The sequence below is a fragment of the Mobula birostris genome, chromosome 15 (assembly GCF_030028105.1).
Source record: "Mobula birostris isolate sMobBir1 chromosome 15, sMobBir1.hap1, whole genome shotgun sequence".
Lineage (NCBI taxonomy): Eukaryota > Metazoa > Chordata > Chondrichthyes > Myliobatiformes > Myliobatidae > Mobula > Mobula birostris.
This window is the reverse complement of record NC_092384.1, coordinates 66,104,631-66,124,104: the sequence shown is the minus strand read 5'-3', so window position 1 is coordinate 66,124,104 and position 19,474 is coordinate 66,104,631. Positions and strand designations below refer to the sequence as shown.

The window sequence follows — 19,474 nt, the reverse complement described above, 5'->3', positions numbered from 1 at the left end:
AGATAGCCAGAGGCTTTTTCCCAGGGCTGAAATGGCTAACATGAGGGGCATAGTTTCAAGGTGCTTGGGAGTCGTTACAGAGGGGATGTCATGGGTAGGTTTTTCACACAGGGTGATGGGTGCATGAAATGCACTGCCAGCGACGGTGGTGCAGGCGGATACAACAGGGTCTTCTAAGAGCCTCTTAGATAGGCACATGGAGCTTAGAAAAACAGAGGGCTATATGGTAGGGTATTTCCAGGCAGTTTCTAGAGTAGGTTATATAGTTGGCATAACATTGTGGGCCAAAGGGTCTGTAATGTGTTGTAGGTTTCTATGTTCTATGTATGTTGAAAGTTAGAGTAAAATGCCCCGTTTGCGTAAATGACCAACACAGTCCAAGGATGAGCTGGGGGCGGCCCGCAAGCATTGTCAGGCTTCTGGCACCAACATCGTGTGCCCAAAATATTACTAGCAGGTGCATGCATCTTTCAAACGTGAGAGGAGACTGAAGCACTCTGAGGGAATTCTCACCAGGGCTGAATAACTTGGCAACGATCAGGGCTACAGGTAAGATCTCCTGTAGAAATTATCTGGGATTGGTGCACATCTCAAACTTCTTAATCATTAAGAAAAAATCATCTTCCTGAAGAAATAGATGAAAGTGAAAGAACGTAACAGTAGTGTATACAGTAGGCCTTTCGGCCCACAATATTGTGCTGACCATTTAACCTTTAGTAAGGCTAATCTAACCTTCCCTCCTACATAGCCCCCCATTTCTCTATCATTCACATGCTTCCCTCAGAGTCACTTAGGTGTCCCATGTGTATCTTCCTCTACCACCTCCCCTGGCAGTGTGTTGCATGCTCCCACTAATTTCTGTATGAAACCTTATCTCCGACACCCCACACCACCCCCCCCCGCCATACTTTCCTCTGATCGACTTACAGTGATGTCCCTGGTACACTTGACAGGCGTAGGATAACATTCTGCAGTTGGTTCAGTGCAATATGTTTGTGCAGCTTGTTGGGAAGTTCCAAGTGGAGTTGGCAAGTTTTGCATTGAGGTAAATAAAGAATTCAATGTTGTTTCTATATTGTATAAATAAGGTAAAATTCTGCTGACATATCACCTGCAGTGGCCCTAGGACAAAGCTGCTGGCAAATGTCCTTGTACCACTGGTTCCACAGCTGTTAGAATATGGCATCCAGTTCCGTGAAGGCAGAGGATGGTCACAGGATTTAACAGAAATGGTTACAAGATGAACAGAAATGGTTCCCAGGATGAGAGGCGTCAGTCAAGTGGATGGTCAGGAGGGGCTCTTTTGAGTTGACGTTAGAGAAGATACTCAAAGTCCTGAAGGATTCAGACCGTCAACTGCTCATTGGCATAAGAGTCAAGAACCAAAGGACATTGAATTAAAGTTATTGCAAAAAAGGAGCAGGAGTGACATGAGGACTAAATCTACTTCAGGCGGTGAATATAGAATAAAGTACGCTACAGAACACTTCATCCCATGATGTTGCACAACCTTTTAATCTAACCCTTCCCTCAGCCCTCCGTTTTTCTTTTATCCATGTGCCCAGCTGTATCACCATCTGGCGTTAGTGGGTGGGCACTGCCCAGGACCGAAATAAGCTGCAGAAAGTTGTAAACTCAGGCAGCTCCATCATGGGCACCAGCCTCCCCAGCATCCTGGACATCTTCAAGGAGCGATGTCTCAAAAAGGCGCTATCCATCATTCGGGATCACCATTACCCAGGACATGCCATCTTCTCATTGCCACTATTGGGAAGGAGATACAGAAGCCTGACGGCACACACTCAATGTTTCAGGAACAGCTTCTTTCCCTCTGCCATCTGATTTTAGAATGGACATTGAATCCAAGAACACTACTTTTTCTTTTCTCTTTTTACACTCTTTATTTAATGTATTATATACACATACATATATATTTAATGTAAGTTACAGTTTATGTATTGCAATGTACTGCTGCCACAAAACAATAAATTTCCCAACGCATGCTAGTGATATTAAACCTGATTCTGATTCTGTCTAAGAGTCTCTTAAATGTCCCTAATGTAACTGCCTCTACCATAATTAGATCTCTTGAACTTGATCTTGTAGTTGTGTCCTCCAAGAAGCAAGGCCCATCTCAACATTCATGCCACTGCTGTTAGAGGAACATCCTTAGATAGAGGAAAATGGACACCAGTAGTTGACGATCAGTAACGAAGGTGAACTCTCTCCCATACAAGTACTAGTTGAACCGCAAACCAGACTCAAAGCCTCTCTGTCGATCTGTGTGTAATTCTGAATGTGAGGTAAAGGCTACAGGGTGTTCACTACCATCACTCATAACATGTGACATGACAGCACCTATACCATAGGGCAAGGCATCGCAGGCAAGCTTCAGTGGACAATGTGGATCAAAATGTGTAAGTACAATGTCTGACGACACCATTTCCTTTTGGAAAACACCTTACACTGTTTTGTCAATTGCCATTTCTTTCCAGTCTATAGTACTTAGTTCAAGACGTGGAGCACAGTGGCCAGGTTTGCAGGAACCTGTGATAATAATCGACAAATCCTAAAAAAGAACTGCAACTGTAACCTTCCCTTTGGCCTTGGGGCATTGACCACTGCTTGAATTTTCTCAGCACAGTTGTGGGTTAACGGTGTGCCCACAGGGAGTGATGCTCGGTTTAAAGAATTCATAACACTCACCACTCTCTGTGTCAAGAACTCGCTTCTGTCATCCCCACTATACTCTTCTCCAATCACCAACATATTTTTGCCCTCTTGTATTACCCATTTCTGTCCTGGGAAAAAGTAGCTGGCTGTCCACTCCAAATATGCCTCTTTATCATCTTGTAGCTTCAATTGTTGCTTTCAAAAGAGAAGTAGTGAGTAAAACACAAGGGGAAGGGGGGAGAATGTCCTTGCTGAGTTTCAGGGATGGAGCTGAGGAATGGGACTGACTGGAATCCTGTCACAGAGGGCCAGAGGGTCAAATGGGAATGAACTCTTTAAAGATCCCAGAGTCACTTCACAACCAATGGCATAGCGTCACAGGAGACATTGTAGCTCTCCAACACAGGAACTCTTCAACTCATATTCTCAATATTATTTATTTACTACTTATTGTTATTATCATTTGATTTTTTTTTCATATTTGCCCAGTTGGTCGTCTTTTGCTCATTGTTTGTGTCTTTGTGTGTAATTTTTCTTTGATACATTGATCTCCTGTGAACACCTGCAAGAAAATGAATCTCGGGGTAGTATAAGGTGACATTTACTTTGACCTTTGGTGTATCTACAGCCACAACAACCCTCTCATCTTCAGCAGTTCATCGTGATCGAGAATGACCTGTACTTTGTAGGTTCTCAGATGGCTTTTGAGACCAATGTAGAGACAACAGACTCTTCTACAGGTGGGAGAAGTGGAAAGAAAACACACATCATGTTACAAGGTGGATTTTAATCCTCATAAGGAGAATTCTTATCCAGCCCCAGATTAAAATCAACGACGTACATTCTAGGGCCGAGGTTCCCAACCCTTTTGACGCCAGTGAGCCTTACTATTAATCAAGGGTCTGTAAATCCCAGGCTGGGAACCCCTACAATTTAGGGAGAAAGGACAATCTACCTTATTGAGGCATTTAAATAAAGTATTTGATAGTGTAAACAGTTTATGTGATTGGGTAGGACCTTCAGAGGGAACTGCAGTGGGATTATGAGAGTAATGCAGAGTCTGGCAAGTTTAGATGCAATCACAGAAGGTAGAGAGAGAAATTATATTTCTCCGGTGTGACGGGTCAGAGTAAGATCCTTAAAATTAGAACGAGGCTTAAGGAGCATCATAAAAGAAGCCCTGCTTCACAAGAAAACTTTTCTCTATAAAAGACAATGAAATGATGAAAATTTCACACCCAAGATTTATAGATTTCATTATAGAATAGTAATATAAATAGCCAGCCAGTGGTGTAGTGGCATCAGCATGAGACTACTACGAAATACTACGAGAAACAGCAAAATGTTGCCAATGTGGCACAGGGTACAAAAAGGAACAATAATATAAATAAATTGCTTGTTTTTTTGGGCAAGGTAGATATTCATAGTAAAATGCACATTCATAGTGGCCTTTAAAATTATCAGATTTGTCAAATTGAATAATGTTGAGTAGTTTCCTGTCCAAGAATCGCTAGAATTAAAACATAAGGAATCTTTCTCCTGTAACACACACACTCTCCAGCAGGTGGCAGAACTGGACTACTGAGAGTTGATCAGTGCCTTACCAAAAATTCTTGACTTAAAACACAAGTGATCTTACATTTCACTGACACAGTATAAAGTCTATAGAGTTTAATCATCTTTAGCACTCAAGTCTTGTAACAATCCAGTGACAATAAGCCAATGAGGTTGGGTATAAATGATGAAAATTGGAGTAATTCCATGAGTTGGCAAACAGGAACAGAACATGACGACAGTTTCTGTGAATCTCCAGTGCTCAGGTATGTTTTGAAGTCAGTTCTCTATCCAGCTTTGGATGCACATCCCAAGGGGAATGTCACTCAGAAGCCTCCCTAATCCGCTTTTGCATCCTTGCAGCGTGCTCTCTGCTTTTGGCTCTCTTGGCTTGCAGCTGAAGGTTGAGAGAAAACAACAACATACTTTAGGAACGGTCACCAAGCAGGGACAGCAAACCTGAAGGAGACTGGTTTATCTGGCAGGGAAACAGGCATAAAATGCTAGAGGAACTCAGCAGGCCAGACAGCATCTATGGAAAAGAGTAAACAGCTGATGTTTTGGGCCAAGACCCTTTTTCAGGACCGGAAAGGAAGAGATGTCAGAGTAAGAAGGTGGGGAGAGGAGGAAGAAGTAGAAAGTGGTAGGTGATAGGTGAAACTGGGAGAGGGGGGTGGAGGTGAAGTAAAGACCTGAGAAGTTGTTTGGTGAAAGAGATAAAGCAGTGGAGAAGAGGGAATCAGACAGGAGAGGAAAGAAGACCACGGAAGAAAGGGAAGGGGAAGGAACACCAGAGGGAGGGGATGGGAAGGTGAGAGAGGAAAATGGGAATGGGGAATGTTGAAGGGCGGGTGTAATTACTGGAAGTTTGAGAAATCAATGTTCATAGCATGAAGTTGGAGGCTACCTCGATGGAATATAAGGTGTTGCTCCTCCAATCTGAGTGTGGCCTCATTGCCACAGTACTTCACCCCCATCCCCCCCCTCCCAGTTTCACCTATCACCTGCCACCTTGTACTTCTTCCTCCCCTCCCACCACCTTCTTACTCTGGCCTCTCCCCTTAATTTCCAGTCCTGATGAAGGGTCTTGGTCCGAAACGTTGACTGTTTACTCTTTTCCACAGATGCTGCCTGGCCTGCTGAGTGCTTCCGGCATTTTGTGCGTGTTGCTCTGGATTTCCAGCATCTGCAGATTTTCCCATATCCGGCAGGGAGCTGGAATACACAGAATAGAAAGGATCCTGGCCCAGTCTGACAACCAATCTTACATGGAAAAGAAAGTGTCAAAAATTGGTCAAGAACAGGATGGGTAAGAGGCTGTTGATCTTCTTTAGTTAGACAATTGAGTCCAAGAGCTGTGAGGTAATGTAGCAGCCCTATAAAACCTTGGTTACACCAGCACACACAAAATGCTGGAGAAGTTAGCAGGTCAGGCAGTGTCGATGGAGAGGAATAAACAGTTCATGTTGCAGACCAAGCCCCTTCATCAGGACTGGAGAGAAAAGGCAGAAGAAGCCAGAATAAGGAGGAGGTTAGACCACACTTGGAGTATTGTGTCCAGCTCTAGTCACTTCATTATTGGAACGATGAGGAAGCCTCAGCTAAGGTGCAGAGGAGATTAACCAGGATGCTGCCTGGATTAGAGAGTGTCGTATGAGGAAAAGTTGAGCAAGTTAGGGCTTTTCTCTTTGGAGCGAAGGAGGATATGAGGTGGCTTATTAATTGTGTATAAGATTATAAGAAGCATTGAATGGACAGCCAGTGCATTTTCCCAGAGGCTAGCCTTTAAATGTGAGTGGAGGACAATTTAGGGGGGTGGCAGAGGCAGGTGTCTGTAACCCACTGCCAGGAGTGGGGAGTGGTGGTATAGGTGGATATACTAGGGACGCCTAGACAGGCACATAGATGAAAGAAAAATGGAGGGCTACATGGGAGGGAAGGGTTAGGTCTTGGAGTAGGTTAGAAGGTCGGCACAACATCGCAGGCTGAAGGGCCTGTACCGTGCTGTGCTATGTTCCCAAAATTGGCTCCTGCAGAGCTCAGCTGAGGCTTTGAATGTCAAAAAGCCTGGACTGATTTCTAGCAACAAACAATCTACCGGACAAACTCAGCAGCATCCAGTTGGGGGAGTGGAGGGTTGGAAATGGAAAGAAATTGTTGATATTTCAGATTATAATTCTGCATTACTGAGTCCTGATGCAGAGTTTCAACCCAAAATATTACCAATTCCTTCCTTCCCTTCCTCCACCTCCTCCCCCACCCCCTCACCACAGATACTGTCTAAACCACTGAGTTCCTCTGTTCTCTGCCAGACTGTTTGCTGTTTCCAGGTTCAGCATCTGCAATCTCTCCTGTCTCCAGTCTGAACTCCGTGTGACACCAGACCAGCAATGTAGTGACACAGCTGACCTCCAAAATGCTTCCCATGTCCCTCAGTTCAGGTAGTGATTAGAGATGTCTAGTAATTGCAGGTTTATCTGGAGAATAATGGAAACTTAATGAAGAAAGTTTAACTTTCAGTTTCCTGACATCCTAACTGTACAGGAGAGTGCTCACAAGTTGCCAGCTTCACCAATCCAGCCCTGGTGTCAGGGTAATAAGATCTTTCCATCATTCAGCAAAGTGTTGCAACATAAAAGACCAACATGGCCATCATTAAACATGAAATGGGCAGATGCAGCTGATTGATGTTTGGAAAAGTCTTCAAACAGGCCATGAGGCATTGATGGGGACAAAACAAGAAAGCACCATTGCCATAGGAACTTGGAAGAATAAAACAAACAGGAATAAAATGTTGAAAAAGAATGGTTTTTTTTGATGAAGTGTTGTTTTCTCTCCATAAGGAAAAATGTCAAAAAGTCTAGAACCAACAAGATCATCTTACCTCTGCACTTAAGCAATGTCTCATCTCTCGGTCTATGTCATTACATTTCCCCAGAAACTTCAGGAAGCTGTGCTGTGGGAGAGAAGGGATGCTCAGTAAATGTTCGCACACTGTTGATAACTTCTTATCAAAATGATTACAATGGTCTAATGTTTGGTAACGAACACAATGCTAGAGAAAGATTCTGGCGTCTCTCTCCTTTCAAAACCAGTCCTGATGAAGGATCTTGGCCCAAAGTGTAAACTCTCTATTCCTCTCCCTACATACTGCCCGACCTATTGAGTTCCTCCAGCATCTTGTGTTACTCTGCAGTTCCAGCATCTGCAGAATCTCTTGTGTTCATGAGTTGGACGTTAAGGCATAACCTGCCCTGCTATAAGAATTGGTTGAAGCATCCAGCTGTTAGATGAGTGAATCTTGTATCTGAGTTTGTGTTCAGGTAACATACCAGTAAATGGCTTGAAAAGTTATTGTGTTTAGAAGGGAGAATCAGCACCTCTTGAAGGGGTTGTGAAAGGTTCCCTTCAGAATGAGATGTTCCAACAGCACCACTGAACAATTCTCAGACATCCTAACACCCCTGGTCCATTCCCTTCCCATTTACATCCCAACACCCCCCATCCCCTTCTAACTTATATCCCGACACCCCTGGTCCATCCCTTTCCCACTTCTATCCCAACACCCCCCCATCCCCTTCCCACTTACATCCCGACACCCCAATCCCCTTCCCACTTACATCCCGACGCCCCACATCCCCTTCCCACTTACATTCCGACGCCCCACATCCCCTTCCCATTTACTTCCCCACACCCCCCAACCCCTTCCCACTTACATCCCGACACTCCCCCATCCCCTTCCCACTTACTTCCCGACACAACTGGTCCATTCCCTTCCCAATTACATCCTGAGACACCCCCCCATTCCCTTCTCATTTACATCCCGACACCCCCCATCCCCCTCCCACTTACATCCCGACACCCCACCCCCATCCCCTTCCCACTTACATCCTGACACCCCCCATCTCCTTCTCATTTACATCCCGACACCCCCATCCCCTTCCCACTTACATCCCCACACCCCCATCCCCTTCCCACTTACATCCTGACGCCCCCATCCCCTTCCCACTTACATCCCAACACCCCCCCATCCCCTTCCCATTTACATCCCGACACCCCCCATCCCCTTCCCACTTACATCCCGACGCCCCACATCCCCTTCCCATTTACTTCCCCACACCCCCCAACCCCGTCCCACTTACATCCCGACACCCCACCCCCATCCCCTTCCCACTTACATCCTGACACCCCCCATCTCCTTCTCATTTACATCCCGACACCCCCATCCCCTTCCCACTTACATCCTGACACCCCCATCCCCTTCCCATTTACATACCGACACCCCCCCATCCCCTTTCCACTTACTTCCCGACACAACTGGTCCATTCCTTTCCCACTTACATCCCGACACCCCCCCCATCCCCTTCCCACTTACATCCCGACACCCCCCCATCCCCTTCCCACTTACTTCCCGACACAACTGGTCCATTCCCTTCCCACTTACATCCTGACACCCCCCCATTCCCTTCTCATTTACATCCCGACAACCCCCATCCCCCTCCCACTTACATCCCGACACCCCACCCCCATCCCCTTCCCACTTACATCCTGACACCCCCCATCTCCTTCTCATTTACATCCCGACACCCCCATCCCCTTCCCACTTACATCCTGACGCCCCCATCCCCTTCCCATTTACATCCCGACACCCCCCCATCCCCTTCCCACTTACTTCCCGACACAACTGGTCCATTCCTTTCCCACTTACATCCCGACACCCCCCCATCCCCTTCTCATTTACATCCCGACGCCACCCCCATCCCCTTCCCACTTACATCCCGACACCCCCCCATCCCCTTCCCACTTACTTCCCGACACAACTGGTCCATTCCCTTCCCACTTACATCCTGACACCCCACCATCCCCTTCTCATTTACATCCCGACACCCCCATCCCCTTCCCACTTACATCCCGACACCCCCCATCTCCTTCCCACTTACATCCTGACACCCCCCATCCCCTTCCCACTTACATCCTGACACCCCCCATCCCCTTCCCATTTACATCCCGACACCCCCCATCTCCTTCCCACTTACATCCTGACACCCCCCATCCCCTTCCCACTTACATCCTGACACCCCCCATCCCCTTCCCATTTACATCCCGACACCCCCCATCCCCTTCCCACTTACTTCCTGACACAACTGGTCCATTCCCTTCCCACTTACATCCCAACACCCCCCCCATCCCCTTCTCATTTACATCCCGACACCCATCCCCTTCCCACTTACATCCCGACACCCCCCCCCATCCCCTTCCCACTTACTTCCCGACACAACTGGTCCATTCCCTTCCCACTTACATCCTGACACCCCCCCATCCCCTTCTTATTTACATCCCGACGCCCATCCCCTTCCCATTTACTTCCCCACACCCCCCATCCCCTTCCCACTTACATCCCGACACCCCCCCATCCCCTTCCCACTTACATCCCGACGCCCTCCCCATCCCCTTCCCACTTACATCCCGACGCCCCCATCCCCTTCCCATTTACATCCCGACACAACTGGTCCATTCTCTTCCCACTTATATCCTCTAGGTGTAGTTACGGTAACTCTCGTCAGCTGCAGGTGTAGCTATGGGAATTGTCATCAGCTGCAGGTGTAGCTATGGGAATTGTCGTCAGCTGTAGGTGTAGCTATGGGGACTGTCGTCAGCTGTAGGTGTAGCTATGGGAACTGTCTAGGTTTGCTATGGGAGCTCTTGTCAGCTCTAGCTACACTTGCATCTTTGTGGAACACATGGAATGGTTCTTGTTCTGAGCTTACATAGGACCGTTCTCCCAACTCTTTCTCTGATAAACTGATGAATGCATTGGTGCCTGCTACCTCCAAAAAACAAAAGTTTCACCACATTAGCAGCCAGTTTCCACCCCACTCTCATTTACATGGTCAATCTGAGAATTCTTTTCATTCTCTAGATCTCTGTCTCCTTTGCAGGAGATAGAATAACCACCAACATCTTTTGCAAGTCCATAGCTACCTGGCAATGTCAACTTGTACCGGACAAGTCGACTGGGTGATTAAAAAAGTGTATGGTGTGTTGCCCATCATTAATCAGGGGATTGAGTTCAAGAGCTGTGAAGTAATGTTATAGCTCTATATACAGGGCATGAAGAGGTTTGGGCACCCCGGTCAAAACTTCTGTTACTGTGAATATTTAAGTGAGTAGAAGAAGAACTGATCTCCAAAAGTCATATGACACATTTCTTTAATATTTTAAGCAAGATTACTTTTTTATTTCCATCTTTTACAGTTTCAAAATAACAAAAAAGGAAAAGGGCCCGAAGCAAAAGTTTGGGCACCCTGCGTGGTCAGTACTTAGTAACACCTCCTTTGGCAAATTTCACAGCTTGTAAACGCTTTCTGTAGCCAGCTAAGAGTCTTTCAATTCTTGTTTGGGGGATTTTCGCCCATTCTCCCTTGCAAAAGGCTTCTAGTTCTATGAGATTCTTGGGCCGTCTTGCATGCACTGCTCTTTTGAGGTCTATCCACAGATTCTCGATGATGTTTAGGTCGGAGGACTGTGAGGGCCATGGCAAAACCTTCAGCTTGCGCCTCTTGAGGTAGTCTATCGTGGATTTTGAGGTGTGCTTAGGATCATTATCCTGTTATAGAAGCCATCCTCTTTTCATCTTCAGCTTTTTTACAGACTGTGTGATATTTGCTTCCAGAATTTGCCGGTATTTAATTGAATTCATTCTTCCCTCTACCAGTGAAATGTTCCCTGTGCCACTGGCTGCAACACAAGCCCAAAGCATGATCGATCCACCCTCGTGCTTAACAGTTGGAGAGGTGTTCTTTTCATGAAATTCTGCACCCTTTTTTCTCCAAATATACCTTTGCTCATTGCGGCCAAAAAGTTCTATTTTAACTTCATCAGTCCACAGGACTTGTTTCCAAAATGCATCAGGCTTGTTTAGATGTTCCTTTGCAAACTTCTGATGCTGAATTTTGTGGTGAGGACGCAGGAAAGGTTTTCTTCTGATGACTCTTCCATGAAGGTGATATCTGTGCAGGTGTCGCTGCACAGTAGAACAGTGCACCACCACTCCAGAGTCTGCTAAATCTTCCTGAAGGTCTTTTGCAGTCAAGCGGGGGTTTTGATTTGCCTTTCTAGCAATCCTACGAGCAGTTCTCTCAGAAAGTTTTCTTGGTCTTCCAGACCTCAACTTGACCTCCACCATTCCTGTTAACTGCCATTTCTTAATTACATTACGAACTGAGGAAATGGGTACCTGAAAATGCTTTGCTATCTTCTTATAGCCATCTCCTGCTTTGTGGGCATCATTTATTTTAATTTTCAGAGTGCTAGGCAGCTGCTTAGAGGAGCCCATGGCTGCTGATTGTTGGGACAAGGTTTGAGGATTCAGAGTATTTATAAAGCTTTGAAATTTGCATCACCTGGCCTTTCCTAATGTTGACTGTGAACAAGCCATAGCCCTAACAAGCTAATTAAGGTTTGAGACTTGGTAAAAGTTATCTGAGGGCTCAAACCTCTTGGGGTGCCCAAACTTTTGCATGGTGCTCCTCTCCTTTTTTTCACTCTAAAATTGTACAAAACAAAAATAATACACTAATCTTGCTTAAAATGTTGAAAGGAATGTGTCATTTTTAACTTTATGACTTTTGGAAATCAGTTCATCTTCTACTCATTTAACTATTCACAGTAACAGAAATTTTGACCAGGGGTGCCCAAACTTTTGCATACCACTGTAAAACCCCACTTAAAGCATTATGTTCATTCTGGTTGCCCTGTTATAGGAAGGACGTAGAAGCCTTAGAGAGGACACAAAGAATTACCAGGATTCTGCCTGGATTAGACAGCATGTCTTATGAGGACAGGTTAAGTGAGCTTGGGCTTTTCACTGGAGAGGAGGAGGGTGAGGTGACTTATAGAGATATACAAGATGATAAGAGGCATAGATTGAGGAGATAGCCAGAGACTTTTTCCCAGGGTGGAAATGACCATATGAGACCACATAATTTTAAGGGAATTGAAGGAAAGTATGGGTGGGAGATGTCAGAGGTAATTTATTGTTCACAGAGCGATGGTTGTGCAGAATGACCTGCCGGAGTAGTGGGTACATTAGGGTTATTTACAAAACTCTTAGGTAGGAACATGGATAATAGAGAAGTGGATGGGAAGGATTAGGTTGATCTTAAGAATAGGTGAAAAGGTTGGCACAACGTTGTGGGCCGCAGGGCCTGTACTGTGTTGTAGTTTTCTATGTTCTGTTCGTTTTCTCCCCCAGTTTGTTCTTCTTCATCACATTTGGTCCAGTGATGAGATTCTCTACTCTGATGTCCATAAGATGTCCTCTCTTCTCCTGAAATGAGGCTTGCCATCTGGTTGGAGCTCTCAACTGCATTTTCTCTTCTTCCTGCACATCCGCTTTCACCCCTGTCCCAGGATCAGAACAAAAATGGAGTTCCCTGGTACTTACCTTCCACCCCACCAGCCGTACTCTTTCACAGTTTCCACTGGCCCCAACGAGATCCCACCACCATTCACATCTTCTGGACAGGAAGGGACAGTGGGTTAACATGCAAGTGTGTGAGATTAACAGATAGGCACAGTGGGTTAGTCTGCAAGGTGGGCATTAGTGTATACAAGAATATACTGTAACCTGCCCAAAACAGGAGCAGTAAAGGCCTTTAAACCTTTAGAAATGAAAGCACACCAGGTATACTCACTTCTTTATGGCACTGCTGAAGGCGTTGAATGAGAATGTTACACTCATCTGTATGCAGGTGTGGTGAAAGGTCAGGGTGCATATCTGTTTACAGTCGCAAGGCAGGAAGTTGATCCTTTATAACGATACCAGGAGTTAAAAATCTTCCTGCTGGAAAAGTCAGATCCACACATGATCAATAAACATCACCATCAACAAAATTTTTACTGACATTGCAATCAACAAGTTGCACTTGCAGGTGAGAGCGAGCCGGCTAACAATAGAATGGCAAGAATATTCCTCTTGTTGGGAGTGCAGAGAATGACATTTATGTTACTCAACTTTACAAAAAGGTCAAGACTAAATTCCTGGAGAAATAAGTTAAACACCCCCAACAGACTGCACTTAGAGTATTGCAAGAAGTTTTGAACCCCTTATCTAAGAATGGATGTGCTGACATTGGAGAGGGTTCAGAGCAGGTTCATGAGTTAACATATGAGGAGCATTTGATAGATCTAGCGCGTATGCGCCGGTCGTGCATGCAGCCTGTTACAGCCGTTCCAGACCAGTATTCTTACTTTTTTCTTCTTACTTTTTAACTTACGTTATGCTTTGTATTTTTTTTTTGCACGGTAACACGTCGAAGCTGCACCCTCTCTGACATGCTGGTAGAGAGAGTTTTATTTGGGTTTTTAGCGCTGGAAATAGTTACATTCCGACATGTCTCATTAGTGGGACAGAAGCATGGTAGCATTGTGTATTCCAGGGACCAGCTGATTGAGCTTATGCCAGCCGGTTTAGCGAGCAGAGTGGCGGACATCCCTGCTGAAATCTGGAGGAAAACACACAGAGGATGCAGAGGGGGATCACAAAGGTGAGGAAAGTGGACCGGGTCGAGACAACAGAGATTTATGGAGAAGAGGAGTTTGGTGGGTAATAAAATAGACGAGTTCACAGCGCTAGCCAGGCGTCAGAGAACATTTCGGGAGTGCAGTGTGATGTCTTTCACTGGAACGGGGCTGCACGAGGACATACCCGATTAAAATCTTTTCCATGGACGGCTTCCAGACCATTCGGGCTGACCGGAAGTGCACTGAGAGCGGTAAGTGTAAAGGAGTTGGGTGCTTACCGTTCTGGTTAACAACAGATGGTGCAATCCGGGTCATATTACGATCGAGGAATGTGTTTGTAGACCGGATATTGAACTTTCTACTGTTGGACTTCGGCCATATTCCACCGAGATACAACACTGGGCGGCACGGGAGGTCGTTCCTACCTGTGGCCATCGAACCTGCAGCTCCTCCCGTGGAGGGTCAGACACCCTCAGCCAATAGGCTGGTCCTGGACTTATTTTCCATCTGGCATAGTTTGCATTTTGTTGTTTGATTGTTTGTGGTTTTTGTATTGCTATCATGCTCTATTCTTGGTTAGTGCGGCTGTAACGAAACCCAATTTCCCTTGGGATCAATAAAGTATATCTATCTATCTATCTGGGCCTGTCATCACTGGAGTTTAGAAGAATGAAGTGGAGGGTGGTGGTGACCTAACTGAAACCTATTGAATATTGAAAGGCCTTTGGAAGAATGGACTTGGAAAGGACATTTCCTCTCGTGGGGGAATCTAGGACCAGAGGGCACAGCGTCAGAATACATGGAATCCCTTTAGAACAGAGATGATGAGGGATTTCTTTAGCCAGAGGCTGGTGCATCTGTGGAATTAGTTGCCACAGGCGGCCGTGGAGGCAAATCATTGGTATATTTAAAGCAGAGGTTGATGTGTTGTTAATTAGTAATGCATCCAACATAACAAGGACAAGGTAGGAGAATGAGATTGAGGAGGATAATCTATGGAATGGAATGGCAGAACAGATTCATTGGGCCAAATGACCTAATTCTGCTCCTGTGTCTTATGGTCTAACAAACTCCCCACCTCCACATCAAGCAGGGGAGTGGAAACTCATCTAGTTAAATTGCAGAAATGGATAAACTAGGATCAGTAAATCTGATCATGAAAAACAATCTGGCTTATGAGCAAATGCTGGAGGAACTCAGTACAACAGGCAGCACCTATGGAGGGGAATGAACAATTGACATTTCGGCCGAGAACCTTGGCTGGTTACTGTGTTGTATCTCTAATTAAAACAAAATAAAAACTCTCGCCAGAAGGGTCTCGGCCAGAAACGTTGATTGTTTATTCCCCTCCATAGATGCTGCCTGAACTGCAGACTTGCTCCATCATTTAGTGTGTGTTGCTCAAGATTTGCTGCATCTGCAGAATCTCTTGTGTCTGGATCATTAAGTCTTTTAGGGTAGAAAATCTCATATTCCTTTGCATTTAGCCTCCTTGCGACTGCAGAGCTACAGTAGTATGGTTGACTCTTAATAACCTCATGGAATGGCTGAGAAAGTGCAAGAAACACCAGCCCTACCTATGCCAACGGTGCTTGAAAGAAATTGGGGGGGTAGGTGGTGGCAAGAAAAGGAAGGGCTTCAATCAGAATCAGGTTTAATATCACCAGCATATGTCGTGAAATTTGTTAAATTACTAGCAGCAGTAAAAATGCCATACATAATAATACAGAAAAAACAATAATGCAAAAAACCAAAAAAGAAAAGTGAGGTAGTGTTCTTGGGTTCAATGTTCATTTAGAAAGCAGGTGGCAGAGGGGAAGGAACTATTCTTGAATTGCTGAGCATGCGCACCTCCTACCTGATGGTAACAATGAGAACAGCATGTCCTGGGTGATGACGGTCCTTAGTAATGGACATCGCCTTTTTGAGGCACCGCTCCGTGAAGATGTCTTCGATACAACTCAGGCTAGTACCCATGATGGAGCTGACTAATTTTACAAGTTTTTTTTGTAAACATCAATTCCACATCATCAATAAAATCCGCTGCGAAGTTAAATTCACATCTGTTTAGTTTCTGCCGTATGATATTTAAGGCAACTGGATTTTTAATAATGTCATAGTAATCAGTAACCTGAGCTTTGTTTACCAACTTCAGGAATGGCCAACTGTCCTCATGCCGTACTAAATCCACTATCAGTTGTTCACAAGAAGAAAGCTCATGCGTGCCATTTGTGGTTTATTTAGTTTCTGTAGTTTATTTCAATCCTGTGCAGTAGCCCTTCCTCCCCATCCCAGACAGTGATGCAGTCTGTCAGAATGCTCTCCACAGTACATCTGTAGAAGTTTTCAAGTGTTTTAGGTGACAAACCACGTTTCCTCAAACTCCTCCTGAAATGTAGCTGCTGTCTTGCCTTCTTTATAGCTGGATCGATATGTTGGAACCAGGTTAGATCCTCAGAGATCTTAACAGCCAGGAACTTGAAATTGTTCACCCTCTCCACTTCTGATTACTCTATGCGGATTGGTTTGAATTCCCCTGTCTTACCCCTTTCTGAAGTCCACAGTCAACTTTTTGGTCTTACTGACATTGAGTGCAAGGTTGTTGCTACGACACCACTCAACTAGCTGGTGTATCTCACTCCTGTACGCCCTCTTACCTCCCTCTGGTATTCTGCCAACAATGGTTGTACCATCAGCAAATTTATAGATGGCATTTGAGCTGTGCCTAGCCACACAGTCATGGGTATAGAGTGAGTGAGCAGTAGGCTAAGCACACACCCCTGAGGTGCACCAGTGTTGATTGTTAGCAAGGTGGAGGTGCTACTTCCAATTCACATAGATTGCGATCTTCCAGTTAGGAAGTCGAGGATCCAATTGCAGAGGGAGGTAAAGAGGCCCAGGTTCTGTAGCTTTTCGATGTCAGGATGCTGTTCATTGACTATAGCTCAGGACTTATGCACCAATTCCTTCTTCTTAACCAAGGCCTCAATATCTCTTGAAAGTCAGGGTTCCCGAACCTTGCTTTTCATTCTAACAGGAATATATAAACACTGTACTCACAAAATGTGACTTCTGAAGGCCTCCAACCTACCAAGTATCCCTTTGCCAGAAAGCAATCTGTCCCAATCCACACCTGCCAAATCCTTTCTGATGCCATCAACTAAACCTGATGTATCCGGTAGATTGGATCATAAAGAGAGCTTTTGACACACTGGCCTTCATAAATCAAAGTACCGAGTACAGGTATTGGAACGTAATGTTGAAGTTGTATAAAACTTTGGTGAGACCAAGTTTGGAGTATTATTTAAGGCAAACAACAGGAATTCTGCAGATGCTGGAAATTCAAGCAACACACATCAAAGTTGCTGGTGAACGCAGCAGGCCAAGCAGCATCTGTAGGAAGAGGTGCAGTCGACGTTTCAGGCCGAGACCCTTCATCAGGACTAACTGAAGGAAGAGTGAGTAAGGGATTTGAAAGTTGGAGGGGGAGGGGGAGATCCAAAATGATAGGAGAAGACAGGAGGGGGAGGGATAGAGCCAAGAGCTGGACAGGTGATAGGCAAAAGGGGATACGAGAGGATCATGGGACAGGAGGTCCGGGAAGAAAGATGGGGGGGGGGGACCCAGAGGATGGGCAAGAGGTATATTCAGAGGGACAGAGGGAGAAAAAGGAGAGTGAGAGAAAGAATGTGTGCATAAAAATAAGTAACAGATGGGGTACGAGGGGGAGGTGGGGCCTAGTGGAAGTTAGAGAAGTCGATGTTCATGCCATCAGGTTGGAGGCTACCCAGAAGGAATATAGGGTGTTGTTCCTCCAACCTCAATTAGAAACTTATTCTCTGGAGTATTTAAAGGCCTGAACAGATTAGATATGGCAAAGTTATTTCCCATGATAGGGGAGTCTCGGACAAGAGGGCACGACTTCAGAATTGAAGGACATCCATTTAGAACTGAGATGCAGAGAAATTACCTTAGTCAGAGGGTGGTAAATCTGTGGAATTTGTTGCCACCAGCGGCTGTGGAGACTAAGGCATTGGGTGTACTTAAGGCAGAGATAGATAGATTCTTGATTAGCCAGGGCATCAAAGGGTATGGGGTGAAGGCAGGAGAGTGGGGATGACTGGAACAATTGGATCAGCCCATGATTGAAGCTGACTCGATGGGCCAAATGGCCCACTTCTGCTCCTATATCTTATAGTCTTATGGTTATGAAATATGTCTATGAGGTTCTCGTCATTCAGGTCATTGTATATCAAGCAGTAGTTCAGCAAGGCAACTGGACTTGCTGTGTTGCGTAGAAGATGTTTTGCCACTCATCCGAGAGGCTTCAGAGTGATGCGAGTGTGAAACAAGTTACCAGAGGAAATGATGGATGCGGGTGTGATTCCAAAGTTAAGAGAAGTTCGGACAAATACATGAAGGGTATGGAAGGCTTTGGTCCATGCGCAGGTCAATGGGACTAGACAGAATATCAGTTCAGCACAGACTAGATGGGCCGAAGGATCTGTTTCTGAGCTGAAGTGCTCAATAACTCTGAAACGTTCAGCTTTAGTACTTCAGCAAGAACTATCGTCGGTTATTATCGAGTTAGGTAATCCAGAGCTCAGGGTCACAGAGGACAAGAGGAAGCATTAATTTCTACATCTGTACACGATTCCAGGCGTTCTATTCCGGCCGTAGTTGATTATTATGTATAATTCCGACGAATTAAAGGGGGACAAATCCCAATGTTTAATGTATTAACAATCCTCAACTCACCTTCTATCAAAAACTGCTCTGGGACCCAGCAAGACAGGAAGCAACGTTTTGCTTTTGATTGACAAGGGATCTAACCAAACAGACATGGGTTTTCGAAACCTGGTCACCAATAGACAAACGGGTAGGAGGCGGGTTTTCCTTAAAAGAACCAATCAAAGAATGAAAAGGTGGAGACTTTGAGCATTAAAGGGGCAGTGAATCCGATAAAAGCCTGGGTCTTTTTCCCCCCCTATTTTCTGCTTGCTTTTGCAACCTTTGTTCTTGATTAGATTCTTCCTTTAATTAATGGATTGAAGTTTGTAAAGTAACAATCTTATCTGGTTGTTTTCCTGCCCTTTATTTCTCCTTAGGTAGAGTCCAGGATGACGGGTAGGTCAATGCGGAATCTACAAGATCTGCCGTTGTGGAAGAGTTGGAACTTGTGCCGCGAAGCAGCCAAATTTCCCGTTATATGAGACAATAGTGATAAATCTGATTCTTATGAGAAGAGAGTTGGAGCATTGACTCTTCCTTGCTTAATCCCAGTTAGCACTGGCACTGAGTGGGTGCTGAATCTGTTGTTTGTCATCCAGAGGAAATGGAAGAAGCTGATCAATTATTTTTTCGGGTTCAGCCAAATTTGAGATTGTTACATAAACCCTCTGAGCTGATAAGGGTTTTCTGAGATTGAGTAAAGTCGTGTACAGTAATTACTGCTGCTCTCTGCAATTTTTCTGGAATTTCCTGTACCTTTCACTGCACAGGGGAATCTATCGAATAAAAAAAAACCTGGCATTTAACTATAGAGGTATTAAAATATCTCCTCTTATGGCATAATGCCAATATTTGATAATCTGTGACTCTGTAAACCAATTTAACAAGTTAAAGTGCATTGTATAAACATTGTCATCAGACTGAGGTGCACTAGTTATTGAAAGTTCCCTCGTCACCTTCAAATTCCATTAGAGTGCATTCTCTCTTCTCC

At 45.1% G+C, this 19,474-nt stretch overlaps 1 protein-coding gene across 1 annotated transcript; it reads right to left on the bottom strand.

Annotated features, from left to right (window-relative positions):
- Positions 1–1,890: 1,890 nt before the first annotated feature.
- On the bottom strand, positions 1,891–18,555 carry cmc2 (C-x(9)-C motif containing 2). Its single transcript, XM_072279196.1, has 4 exons — positions 18,511–18,555; positions 12,924–13,072; positions 7,112–7,183; positions 1,891–4,624 (listed from the first exon to the last, which is right to left on the bottom strand). Exons 2-4 carry the CDS (start codon positions 13,002–13,004, stop codon positions 4,550–4,552), a joined length of 228 nt encoding a protein of 75 aa, XP_072135297.1. The 5' UTR covers positions 13,005–13,072; positions 18,511–18,555; the 3' UTR covers positions 1,891–4,549.
- Positions 18,556–19,474: the final 919 nt, after the last annotated feature.